This window comes from Podarcis erhardii (genome assembly GCF_964252035.2).
Source record: "Podarcis erhardii genome assembly, chromosome: 14".
In the NCBI taxonomy this organism is placed as follows: domain Eukaryota; kingdom Metazoa; phylum Chordata; class Lepidosauria; order Squamata; family Lacertidae; genus Podarcis; species Podarcis erhardii.
Genome location: NC_138503.1, coordinates 5428351 through 5440903, shown reverse-complemented (window position 1 = coordinate 5440903; position 12553 = coordinate 5428351). Strand labels below are relative to the sequence as shown.

The window sequence follows — 12553 nt, the reverse complement described above, 5'->3', positions numbered from 1 at the left end:
GGCCGGGCGGGAAGGAGCTGGCCGCTCCCGGGGCCGAGAAGGGGCAGCGACGCAGCTTCCCTCCCCCCCCCCCCCGGCCAGACCTGACCCGAGAGCGGAGCTCTGGCTGCGCGTTGGAGCCAGGCTCCGGGGAGGGAGGCATTCCTCTCACAGGCGGGCATCCTGCGCCCGGTCCCCGGGCTAAGCTGGGCGGCCTGAAGGTCATGGGGCCCTTGATATGCCCAGCTGTCCTTTGTCCACAACAAATGGTCGCTGTTTTTGTGTGGAATATATGCTGTATGGTCATTTATGAACCTAACAGGTATCTAAAGCCATTTGCCCATGTGGCCATGCAACCAGTCCATGCAGGTTGTTGTTGTTGTTTAGTCGTTTAGTTGTGTCCGACTCTTTGTGACCCCCTGGACCAGATCACGCCAGGCATTCCTGTCTTCCACTTCCTCCCGCAGTTTGGTCAAACTCATGTTCGTAGCTTCGAGAACACTGTCCAGCCATCTCGTCTTCTGTCGTCCCCTTCTCCTTGTGCCCTCCATCTTTCCCAACATCAGGGTCTTTTCCAGGGAGTCTTCTCTTCTCATCAGGTGGCCAAAGTATTGGAGCCTCAGCTTTGTCCATACTGGAGTGGCTTGCCGGTTCCTCCTCCAGGTGGATCACATTTGGTCAAAACTCTCCACTATGATCTGTTCATCTTGGGTGCCCTGCTCGGCATAGTTCATAGCTTCTCTGAGTTATTCAAGCCCCTTCGCCACGGCAAGGCAGTGATCCATGAAGGGGATGCAGAATGCAGGCACCCTTTATATAGAAAGGAGCAAAGCAGTGATATTTTAGGGAGCAGGCTAGCAGGCAGGGCCCATGACTTACATCATAGGAGCCTACACAACACAAAACACTGTTGCTGTATGTAGGTTTTATTTTATTTGTTTTTTATCTTATATTTTGGACATTTACACCCAGGACATTTACATCCAGGTGCCCAAAGATATAGCTTGTTTAGCTTATATGTAAATCCGGCTGCCTATGCCATGGATTGTTTTGTATTCAGTCAACGCGAGGAGACTAGGGAGAGTACAGACTTTGCAATCAGCAACCATGCAACCAAAGGGTCGTCAAGTGGGAGTTTGACCAATTTGAGCAATGGGGAACGAGCCACATGAAGGTCCCCTCAGGAAGCCCAGCTGCCTCTGGGAGCTTTGGGAGAGCAGGGAGAGAGTGATGGATGGCTCTTGAGATGGCCTGCTAGGAGTGGCAGCAGACAGGGAGGGGGCACTTTCTGGTGATAGCGTCTAGGACAAGTATCTTTGTGTCCAGAAGAAATGTTGCAAAATGATATATAGGGAAGCCTTGCATACCACAGTTGTGGAGAGAAAAGGACTTTCATTGCAGTGTGGGAGCTTGTGACCCTTGCAATAACACAATTGCATGTTCTGAATCTACAAACAAACCTTTGTCCCAATAAGTTGACAGATAAACCAGTTCAACAAACATCCCCTCTCTAAAGACATGGTGCGGGGAGCTGATTGTTGTGGGAATCTGGATGTGTCCCTCTGATGGAAGCCTGAAGACATGGTTTGGAACTTCATATTGTGTTCCCACAGATAGCTTTGGAGACTGAAACAAGCCTTTTGGTCCCCTGTGGTCAGGTTTGAAAATGAATGGCATTCCAGAGTCAAGTCAAATGGCACAGATCACGGTTTGACAAATGAATAATTTGAGAATGAATAATGTCAGGCTTAAAGAAATGCAAAATGTGGCTCCCAAGCGATTGTGGTATTCAACTAAGTTTTAATCAGCATTAATTGCACACTTAAGTTACTGAACATGACTATTTGATTGATTGATTGATTGATTGATTGATTGATTGATTGTATTTCTATACCACTCTTCATCTGAGGATCACAGGGTGGTTTAAAATATAAAACCAAAAAAGTAAGAAGCAAAATAGTAAGAAGCAAAAGCCGCACCCCCACCTTAAAAGGCGATAAGTTAATAGGTCTACTCTGAATCAAACTTTGTTGCACCCCTTTAAAAGGTGTTTCTGGCATATGGTTCTGCATACATGGCTGTAAATTTTAATTGATTGATCAGACAGATTGAGAAGCCAAACTCTGATCAACTAAAAAGGTGTGATTAATCAACCAGGCAGTAGATTGGAAAAAAATGTTTTAATACAGTAAATAACACAGTATAAAACTGATATCAGTGCATAGTGTGGATGAGGATGTCTGCAAAGGGTGGAGCTCTTAATGAAAACCAAAATTCCACCTGTGGAGCTGTGGCAAGCAAAAACGTGGAACCTGAGGAGATCTGTTCCAAGGATCTGGAACCAACTTGCTAATCCTCAGGACTGTCACTCCTTGACCTGCCTGAGCCTCTTACCTGTGATGTATTTCTGACGTTTGCAAAAAGGGGTGTCCTTCTCCATGCCAAAATGCAAACCTTTAAAAAGAGTTGTTTTTTCTTTGTTCGGGATTCTTCACTTTCTGACAGGGGAGGGGGGGGAGAACTCTGTTGCAACAGACAATAAAACATCAGCTTTGCTTTCACTGGATTTCTGCCTCAGTTCATTAATCTCTGACCAGTAACAAATTTGGGGAGTTGGGCCTTCAGAAGTCACTCCCCTATTTTCTGGTAACACTAATAACTGAACACACGCAGAGTTCATATGGCTGTAGTATGTTGTTGCTTTGTTTAGCTGTGAAACCTAATATGTTGTCAGATTACAGACGGATGCAATTCAAGGGGCTAGTCCCCATTCTGTTGCCAGTTTTGCTGGAATCTTGTCTGCCTGATACCCACCCAGTCCCCTGCCACCCAGGAACTTTCCCAAGCTGGTTCATGTTTTTTTTCCTTTAGTCTGAGGCTATTGGATTGAAGTGTCATGAAGAAGAAAGGTGTGAGTTGTGGCAGAAGGGACAAAAGTTCCTCAGGAAGTTTTTCTGAAAGTGGTCATAGAAAGGTTTCCTGCAAGTGGTTGTAGAAAGTTGCCAGAAAGTGATTGTAAGTAGAAAGACAATGGTTAAAATATGTAGCTTAGGACTCTCTCATTGTAAATAGGCTGGTTCATTTGGGGCTAAAGTAGTCCTGTTTTCAGGCATTTACTGCCTGATTTATTGCTCGCTTTCTGTGATGTTTGCTCAAACTTCACCCTTGTGGAAAGGTCCTTTGGTGTCATCTTTAGGACTGCGGGAAGGGAGGATTGTGTTCTGTTTGCCTACAATGTGCTTAGCCTGTTTGGTGGATTAGATTGGCAGGAAGCTTCCTGAAAGTGAATAAACTGTAATTTGTTTGATGTTAGTCCTGAGCAAAATATGAGTTAATATGGCTATGGTGTAGTGCAGTGTTTTCAACCATCGTGCCATGGCACCCTGGGGTGCCTTGAATGTTGGTCAGGAGTGCCATGGGCAACACTGGCCTCTGTCCCTCTTTCTTTCCTTCCCTCTTCTGATGCCCTCTTGTGTCTCTGCCTCCCAAAGGCTTGCACAGCTGTTTGTGCAGCAGCCCTGGTTACAAGCACCCTGGGTGAACAATGCCTCTGGGTCTGGCCAGGGGGTGCTTCCCAGGCCCCTGTGGGGCAGTGTGAGGAGGCACCTCTCTTTGGGAGCAGCTCAGAGACCAGGGGGGGGGCCAGCAGCAGCTGCCCAGAGGACTCCAGAGGAGAGAGGAGGGGAGGCTGGGGAACACTCCGCAAGGGAGGGTATTTGAAAAGGGTGAGAGGCTGCCAGCTTGGCATACAGGGGGTGACATAACTGGACTCCTGAGACCCACAGGGGTGCCACACAAAGAATGTAGTTGGTCAAGGGAGTCGTGGACTCAAAAATCTTGAATGCCTCTGGTGTGGTGGATATTCTGGAACTGCTGTTCATATTGTAATTTGTATTGTAAACCTGATAACAAGGTTTCAGGGACAAGTTTTGTGTCTTCCTGTGAGGGGCAGCGTGGGCACGTTTCAGCTCTCTAATAAAGAGAGAGCTGCTTACCAGCAACTTTTAACTGTTATATACTGAGTTGAATAGGATTCAAAATGCAGCAGTCTGATTGGTCCTAGAAAAGTAGGATCCAAAATGCAGCAGTCTGATTGGTCCTAGAAAAGTAGGATCCAAAATGCAGCAGTCTGATTGGTCCTAGAAAAGTAGGATCCAAAATGCAGCAGTCAGGATCCAAAATGCAGCAGTCTGATTGGTCCTAGAAAAGTAGGATCCAAAATGCAGCAGTCTGATTGATCCTAGAACAATAGGATTCAGAATGCAGCAGTCTGATTGGTCCTAGAACAATGCAGCAGTATGATTGGTCTGCAGGAGCCACCCAATCCAGCTCCAGATGGAAGTGAATCCACAACCTGATTGGCCTACAGGAGAATTCCGGAATTAGCCAATCACGTGCAGCCCATTGTGTAAATAATGTATATAAAGCAGATACTTTGGGGAAACTTTCATTCCTCCTCACCATTATGAGCTGTATAAAGAGCATGAAATCAACTCTTGACTCCGAGTATATTTCATTAACATAAACTGTAAAATTGCAAAAATTGTCTTTCTCAGTCTGGGATCTTATTTAAGATTCCCTAGGGTAACTGGGGGCTCTGAGCCCCACTTTAAGACTGTGCATTTTTAATTGTCTGTTATGCGTTGTCTCAAGTGGTGGTGGGGGGAATGTTCCCGGTCCTTAATTGTAAATCGGCTGGTTGTTTTTGGGGGGATCTGGGCTAGCCTTGCTCTCAGTGCTTCCTGAGCACAAAAGCTTTAGGACTTCCAGGGGAAACAGTGCACTTATAATGTGCATATTGTGCAGTGCATTTGTTTATAATGCATTTATCCAGCTGAAGGGTCAGTGTTTTTATTCCACCCTCCATTGTAGGGTAACAGCCTCCCACAGAAATGCATTACAGAATTCTGAAATAAAATAATTATATATACAGTACAGGGGCTACCACAGCTACTGCTCCCCATAAATGTTAAACAACTCTTGATTTGAGATGGGACTACTTTAAACCTGTAGCCCTACACATTTGATTTGGAGGAAGTTCCATTTAGAACAATTGGACCTAATTGTGAGTAGGAATATATAGGACTGCAGTTTAAGAGAGAGAGAAACAGACACTGTTATGAACCCACCTTTGAGGATTATGATAAAAAAGCCAGTTGTAAATATTTAAAAGAACAAAGGAACAAATAAAAGCACCCCTCCTGCTGCAAAATGATCTCTGTCTGAAAACTAGGCTGGAGAGGAAAGATTAGAAGAGAGGCTGGGGTGAAAAAGTCAGAGAGCAAGACATGGGTTAGATCAAACATAATCAGATGAAAATCCTCATCATTAACAGGCTTAGCCTATGATCAACTCCAATTATGGCAAACTACAGTGAGAGGTGGGGAGGGACTTGGGTGGCCCAGCGCCAGGAGTATGTCAGTTTAGTAGAAGGAAACTGTCCAAGCACACCGGCTGTGCCACATGCAAGAATACACAACCCAGTCAGATGGACAGGGTATAAATATTATTGGTATTAGTATTATTAGTATTATTGAAAATAGAGGATCTTGCACCTGTGGCTTGTGGGGCTTCTTCAAAATAAAAAGTTATACCTACCAGCTCCAGATCCTTACAAGACCTTCTTTGTCCAGTCTCTCTTCTATCTTGTTTTCACTTCATTCTGTGAGTAGCCATTGCCACCCTACTGAAGACTGTTTAACAGTGTGGTCCAAAACCACAGCCTGCAGGCTACATGCGCCTGCAAAGCCTTTTTAGTCATCCTTCAGCAACATTCAAGAAAAAAACACCTTAAGGCCTTACAAAATATTGTTGTCATGTGTTGTTAACAAAAGAACATAATCTTTCTCTGCATCAAATTTGTTTAATAATTAAATCTATTAATCTATTAATTAAATCTATTAATTAATTACAAACACTTTACAGTATGGAAATTTAATTTACCGTTTGTCTTGTGGTCCACTTTGTATGAAAAGTTGCTGTATTGCTGTATAATGTGGTCTCCCAAGTTCTCTCTCTTCTCTCCTCAAATCCTTACAAGGAGGAGAGCCCTTGGATTGTTCTTGAAAATGTGAAGGTGGTATGTCAAGTTCTCAGTTGGGGGGGAGGACACATAAGGCAGCGGCAGGACATATGCTTGGCATGCAGAAGGTGCCAAGTTCAATCCTCTCCCCAGTAATCTTCAGTTAGGCTCAGGCCTCATTCCAGATTTGGGGGGGGGGAGTGTTCTTGCGCCAAGTGCCCTCAGTGAGCCTTTTCCAGCACTGACCACCTTTTTGCTTCCCACCACCAGGCAAGCACATTTGTGAGACGGGCACATGTGCATATTAACCATCCATACCATGGAAGGTGTGCCTAGTTTGGCCTCCGAGGTGCTGGTTTGGGGTCCCCAAAAGTGAGTTTAGTTTAGGGGAAGTGGAGCCTGAAAATAAAAGGCACATTGCTGAACTTAATGAGCAAGGGCTGAGATTTCCCCCAAGAGTTCTGCACTGCAATGTTTCATTTTCAAATAAAAAAGGAATGCTTCCCAAACAGAGCACACTAAGTATGCTCTGCAGCTCTGAGATGTGACCAGGGAGGCAGGTCCATTCCTGACATCATTTGTTTGGGGGCTGAGCTGCTGAGAAGCCAAGGCTGGCAGGGTGGAGAGCCCTCAAGTCATTAGCAGGAGTGTCTGGTGGTGTACGTGTGTGTCTCCTTGAAGCCAGCTTGCTCCACGGAAGGAAGTGCAGGCTGCCCTGTGTGAATTGCATAGGAGTCAAAAGGCTTCCCTGGATATGTCGGCCACAACTGCAGCTGTTCTTCTCTCTCTCTTCCTAGAGGCTCACCTTTCTGCACAAGCACCTGTCAACGGTAATGCATTTCCAGGCTTCTTTCCAGTTCTCCCTCTTCCTAAAGTACTGTAGCAGTAATGCATGTGGCAGTTGGGAAGCTAAGCACTAACTGAATTGCATGTTTTGCATTTTATTACCATTTCAATCTACCTTTTACGTTCTTCCTCACCTAGCCACTACACCCCAGCCTGATGAGAACAACTTTCCAGGCAGCTGATTAAGTGGACTCTAGCCTAGTCCAGGAAAGCAAGTTGTTCTCTAATAAACGGTTAAGTCTTTAAGGTGCTGCAGGACTCTGTAGGTTTTTCTTCAAGAAACCAATACAGTTGCTCCTTTGGAAGTTCCTTTCAGATGTCTTAGTGGCCACACTTGATGTTCTTAAGTGCATGCAAAAGACAAGTGTTTGCATTTGCTTGCTGGCAGTACCCAAATGCATCCTTAAGAAATATTGATAAAGAATATATTCCTGGAGGGACTGCAGAAACCGGCAGGAATGACCAACAGCTCTGACCACACAAGCTGTGCTAATAATATTATACACCAGTGTTTTAAACTTCTTCACAGGTATTATCATCTTTACAGCAGCCCAGTCAGGTTGGCGAGTAATAATATGCCCATTTTGCAGATGTGCTGTGAGGATGACGCTGTGGGAGAAGGGCAGCTTGCTTAAGGCCATCTCTTTATTGATTCATTATGTATTCACTACATTTTTATCCTGCCCAAATAAGTGAAATTTGTTGGACTGTTTGCAAGATAAAAGTTAAAACCATAAAATTCAAAATAAAATGGGAAATCTAAACCAGTTTAGAACAGTCACAGATAGAAACAAAAAACCAAAACAAAACAAAAGCTGAAGACAACAGTGGTACAAGGTTCCTAAAAGCTCTTGCCCTAGGGTTGCCATATTTCAAAAAGTTAAAATCCGTATAGAAAAGTTGATGAGCTTTTTCTTGTAAAAAAAAATACTGTATTGGCCCAAATATAAGCCGCACCTGAATATAAGCTGCACCTTTAAAATTGGGGTGGGGGGACCCTGAATATAAGCCGCTCCAATCTTTGCTGCTCCTGGCTGCATAGTGGGAGGGGGGGAGCTGCGCTGCGTTTTCCCTCCCTCCCTCCCTCTCTGCCTTCCCTGACGGGGGGGGGGGGGGAGGACAGGGGGGGGACTACGCATGGGGTGGGTGCAGCTTTGCCGCGCTTCTGGCGCTGTTTGCCCCACGCTCCTGGATGTATACCATAAGTTCGCAGATATAAGCCACAATTTAACTTTTTATGGTTGGAATTTGGGGGAAAAGTGAGGCTTATATTCAGGCCAATATGGTAATAAAGCGTTTGGCCAAAATCTACACTTCTGACATGGGTTGCCATACATTTGTAGGGTATATTTATTCCCACAGTATTGCCATTATGGATTTTCCTGGACATTTCAGCAATTTCTACCCAGACACTTTCCAACAGCTGAATCCTGGCTATGTCCGGGAAATTCTGCATGTATGGTAACCCTAACTTACACAGTGAAAAGGAACAGGTAGTGATGGAAAGAAAGGCCCTCTGGCTGGGACCCTGGAGACAGCAGGTAAACCTGGGCTTGGTTGGTTGGTTGGTTGTGAGATTTGGAGAATAGCTATCCTGTCTCACAGCTCATACCTGTAGCTCCTACAAGAAATAGTCCCTGTTCCCGTGATTTGTCTCAACTGGTTTTAATTCCAAAGTTAATTGTTGTAACCTGCCCTGGGATCTCCTGGTAATAAAGTTAACCACCAACACAACACTGTGCTGAATTAAGAACTTAGGGTGATTGTACTGGAAGCTGAAAATACTGGCATAAGAAGTGTGTGCAATGATAGACACTGCAGCATGTTGCCTTAGTGCTCACGTGTGTGTGCTTGTAGGTATAAGTGCTTGGGGAAAATGCATCCAACAGATATTTAACTGCTATTGGTCTGGGGAAAGCAGATAGGACAGGCATCCTATGAGTAGGATGGCAACTGTGAGTAAGGAAATGTCATAAAAGGAGCCTGTGTGGTATAATGGTAGAGCAGAGGGGGGTCTCTTGCTGCTGAATTACAGCTCCCATCAGCTCCAGCCAGCATGGCAAATGATTCGATCATGGGTAGGCAAACTAAGGCCCGGGGGCCGGATCTGGCCCAATTGCCTTCTAAATCTGGCCCATGGATGGTCTGGGAATCAGCGTATTTTTACATGAGTAGAATGTGTCCTTTTATTTAAAATGCATCTCTGGGTTATTTGTGGGGCGTAGGAATTTGTTCTTTTCCCCCCTTCAAAATATCATCCGGCCCCCCACAAGATCTGAGGGACAGTGAACCACCCCCTGCTGAAAAAGTTTGCTGACCCCTGGATTAGATAGTTGGATACAAGATTTTGAGGGCACGATGTTGGCTGCCCCTGACAATTCAAATTCAAATTCCCACTCAGCTGTGAAGCTCACTTGAATCAGTCTCCATCTCTCAGCCTAACCTGCCTCACAAGGTTGTTGTGAGCTCAAAATGCGGGGACCACAGACGCAGTGGAGGACCTTGGGGACTCAAATCTCAGCAGCGCCCTGTGCCGCCACCTCCTCTCACGTTCCATTCTACATCATAGTTGCGGCACCCCTGTGGCATTCCCAAGGCTCCACACCCAGGGCGACCAAACAGGTCACATTCCCCTAAATCGGCCTCTGCACGTACACTACCTTGAGCTGCATGGTGCGTGGACAGAAACAAAATGATGAAGGCAACGCTCCAAGATCTTCCCCCTCCCCAAAGGCAGAATAGGGATGATGATGATGTGTAAAACAGGGTTGCTCCAGATGTTGGACTCCCAACTCCCACCAGCCGAAGCAGACATGGCCTGTTTTCATGGTGGGTGGGTTGGGAGATGCAGACAGAGCATTTGGAGGGCAATAGGCTCCCCATGCCTGATTTACAACCCCTAGCAAGTAGGGGCCACTGCAAATCCTATTTGTTTTGCTACTAGTTACACTAATTGAAGATATTTTAGTCTAGGAAAAGACAACACACACACACCCCAAACACACACCTACAGAAACTGAGCTGTGTTCACTGTAAACTCAAAAGCTGCTGAATAATGCTGCTGTTGAGAAAAAGAGTGAATTCTTAACAGCTTCTGTTGCTCTTATTCCTCCACACTTTGCTTAAAGAAAGAAGTTGCAATAGCCCAAAGCACACTGAGCTCAATGCCTGGAGCAGTTTTAACTGGAGAGAGGGATTAGAAATTTTAAAATAATGAATCAAAGAAATAAAGAAGGGCAGTAAGAGTAGTATCTCAGTTGTGTTAAAGCCCTTGGTGTTTAATACAAAAACCTTCTGGTTGCTCCCTCTTAAACACACCAGTTCTGCTGTTGAAACAAGAGACAGAAGTTATATTGTGAAAGGAGGGGGAGGCAGGGACACCTGTGTGTTCTTAGGAGGTTTCTGTGGGAAGGGAGAGAGGGAGGGGCACTGGCTGCTCCTTCTTCTCACGTACGCCATGCACACAAGATGTTTGCTGCAAACAACCTTTTAAAGCCCAAAGTATGAGAGGTTTTCAACACATGCACACACAGAAAGAGAGAGAGAGAGAAAACATACCTCAACCTTCATTCTGTTCTTGCATGAAGATGACTACAGTGGATTTATTTATTTATCATCATCGTTATCATCATTATCATCACCACACCTTTCCTCCAAGCAGCTCACAGTGGCATACATGGTTCTCCTCCATCTTCATTTTATCCTCACAATGGATGAGTCTGGGCTGGGCTGCATTGGGTGACAGTGACTGGCCCCAAATCACTCAGCTTCATAGCTGAGTGGGGATTTGAACCCAGGACTCCAACATTCAGTTCAAAATGTTGAACATCACACTGGGTCAACATCTACATTGAGCTATCCAACTTTCCATCAGTTTTCCCAGGACAGTCATTAAACTAACTGGGCTATAACTTCCAGGATCCTTCCAGATCCCTCTTTAAACATTGGTGGTACATTGGCAACATTTCCAGTCCTCAGTAATGGAGGCTGACCTAAGTACTCAATCCTACTCAAAACAGACCCACTGAAATTAATGAATCGAAGTTAATCTTGTCGATTAGCTTCAATGGGACTGCTCTGTAGGGTGAGCACTGGATAGTGCTAGGTATGTGCATGTGTGTGCGTGTGTGTGTGAGAGAGAGAGTGCAAGCAGCACTATATGCACTGGGATTTATTTCTGAGGAAATATTCATTCTTTCATTCAAGGTCCCCACTCTTTAGCAAAAAAAAAAAGGTTCCCAGAGCAGCTTTCAAATTACTAAACATAGTCCCTGCTCTCAGGTTTACAATCTTAGAAAGACATCATACAATGGGAAAACAGATTGAGAGAAAGAATTAACCAAATTCTGGTTGAATTTCTTAGTTACTAGTTAATTACAATATATATATTGTATATATATACTATATATATACAGTTGGTTGTTATTTTATGTTATACTTTTATACACGTTTAGCTATAGTACTTTATTTTGTATGTGTTCTAAGTTATATCTATTTTATTTTCCTTCTAGGGTCCAAGTGGTCTTATATGGGTAAGTAGTGACTTTAGGTCAATACATTAAATTGTAATTCTTTATCCTATTTGTTTAATGTCAGGTTAGATTTAGGGAGGTCTCATTTAGTTAATAGCAGGATCTGTTTTGTTGATCTAATGCCTACATATCTTCCATTCACCCAAACAACAGGGCGCATCAGGTGATAACAGCACGTGATGCCATGATGTGGTACAGATATCACAGGAACATGTTGTGGCACATGAAATCAATTCTTGTTCAAAGAGGTGGGCTGAGCACTTGGCTAACTACCAGGTCAACTGGTTGACCAAAAAAGTAAGTGAAGGTAGAACTTAACAGGCCACTGCTAGGTGACAGGCCACACAAGTATCTGAAAATGAGCTGGGGTAGAAGGCAGCAGCTGGCTGGTGGCAAAGGTGTACTGTGTGGCGACAACGTTGTGCTGTATAAATGGAACATCTTTGTGTTTAGTTCCTTAATGTTGAGTCTCAAGGACCAGGGCTGTTTTTCCCCCAGAACTTGCAGGAACTCATTTCTGGCACCATTGCCATTGTAAGACAACAAGGGAGTTATTCATGGTGAGTTCCGGTGCCTCTTTTTCTAGAAAAACAGCACCTTCAAGGACTTTGTGTTAAAGCCCAGGAATGGAAATCCTAATGTGTTGTGTCAAATGAAGAGCTGGAAAAAGTTCTTTACTGACTTTGGATGGCTGGTGTTTACTAGCTATTGGACATCCCTTACCTGCTTTGCTGGGTAGAAACACTCTAAGACAAGGGTCGGCAAGGTTTACTGGCCATGGGCCGGATCACTCCTACGGAGATCGTCCGTGGGCCGGACTGGCGCAGCGCAATGCCAGAAATCACATCTGCGCATGTCCACGGCGCCGGAAATAGCTTCTGTGCACTGCCACGCCGTGCTGGTTTAGCACAGTGCACGGGGGACTCGCCGAGTGGGCGGCTCAGTTTGAGAGTGGCTCATGGGCCAGTAAAACGGTCTTTGTGGGCCGCATGTGGCCAACCCCTGTTCTAAGAGGTGGAATGTGGCTGCAAAGAAGACAGCGAAGTCTGAATTATTCAACTGGCTAAGGGGCTTCAAGGATGTGCCATTTGCATGTGAGATGAACCGATGCAAGTTTATACACAGGCATGATATCTATGGTCACTTCCAGTATTTTGTGGGAGGGGTAGAAGGG

General features: G+C 45.0%; 1 protein-coding gene across 2 annotated transcripts in view; it reads left to right on the top strand.

Annotated features, from left to right (window-relative positions):
• Positions 1 to 5889: 5889 nt before the first annotated feature.
• The window catches only part of CA12 (carbonic anhydrase 12), a 29180-nt gene continuing 22516 nt past the window's right edge, over positions 5890 to 12553 (top strand). For both annotated transcript variants that reach the window (XM_081839229.1, XM_081839230.1), the window contains exons 1-2: positions 5890 to 6831; positions 11359 to 11379. In XM_081839229.1, the coding sequence (XP_081695355.1) occupies positions 6756 to 6831; positions 11359 to 11379 (97 nt within the window). In that variant the 5' untranslated portion in view covers positions 5890 to 6755. The remainder of the gene's footprint in view (positions 6832 to 11358; positions 11380 to 12553) is intronic.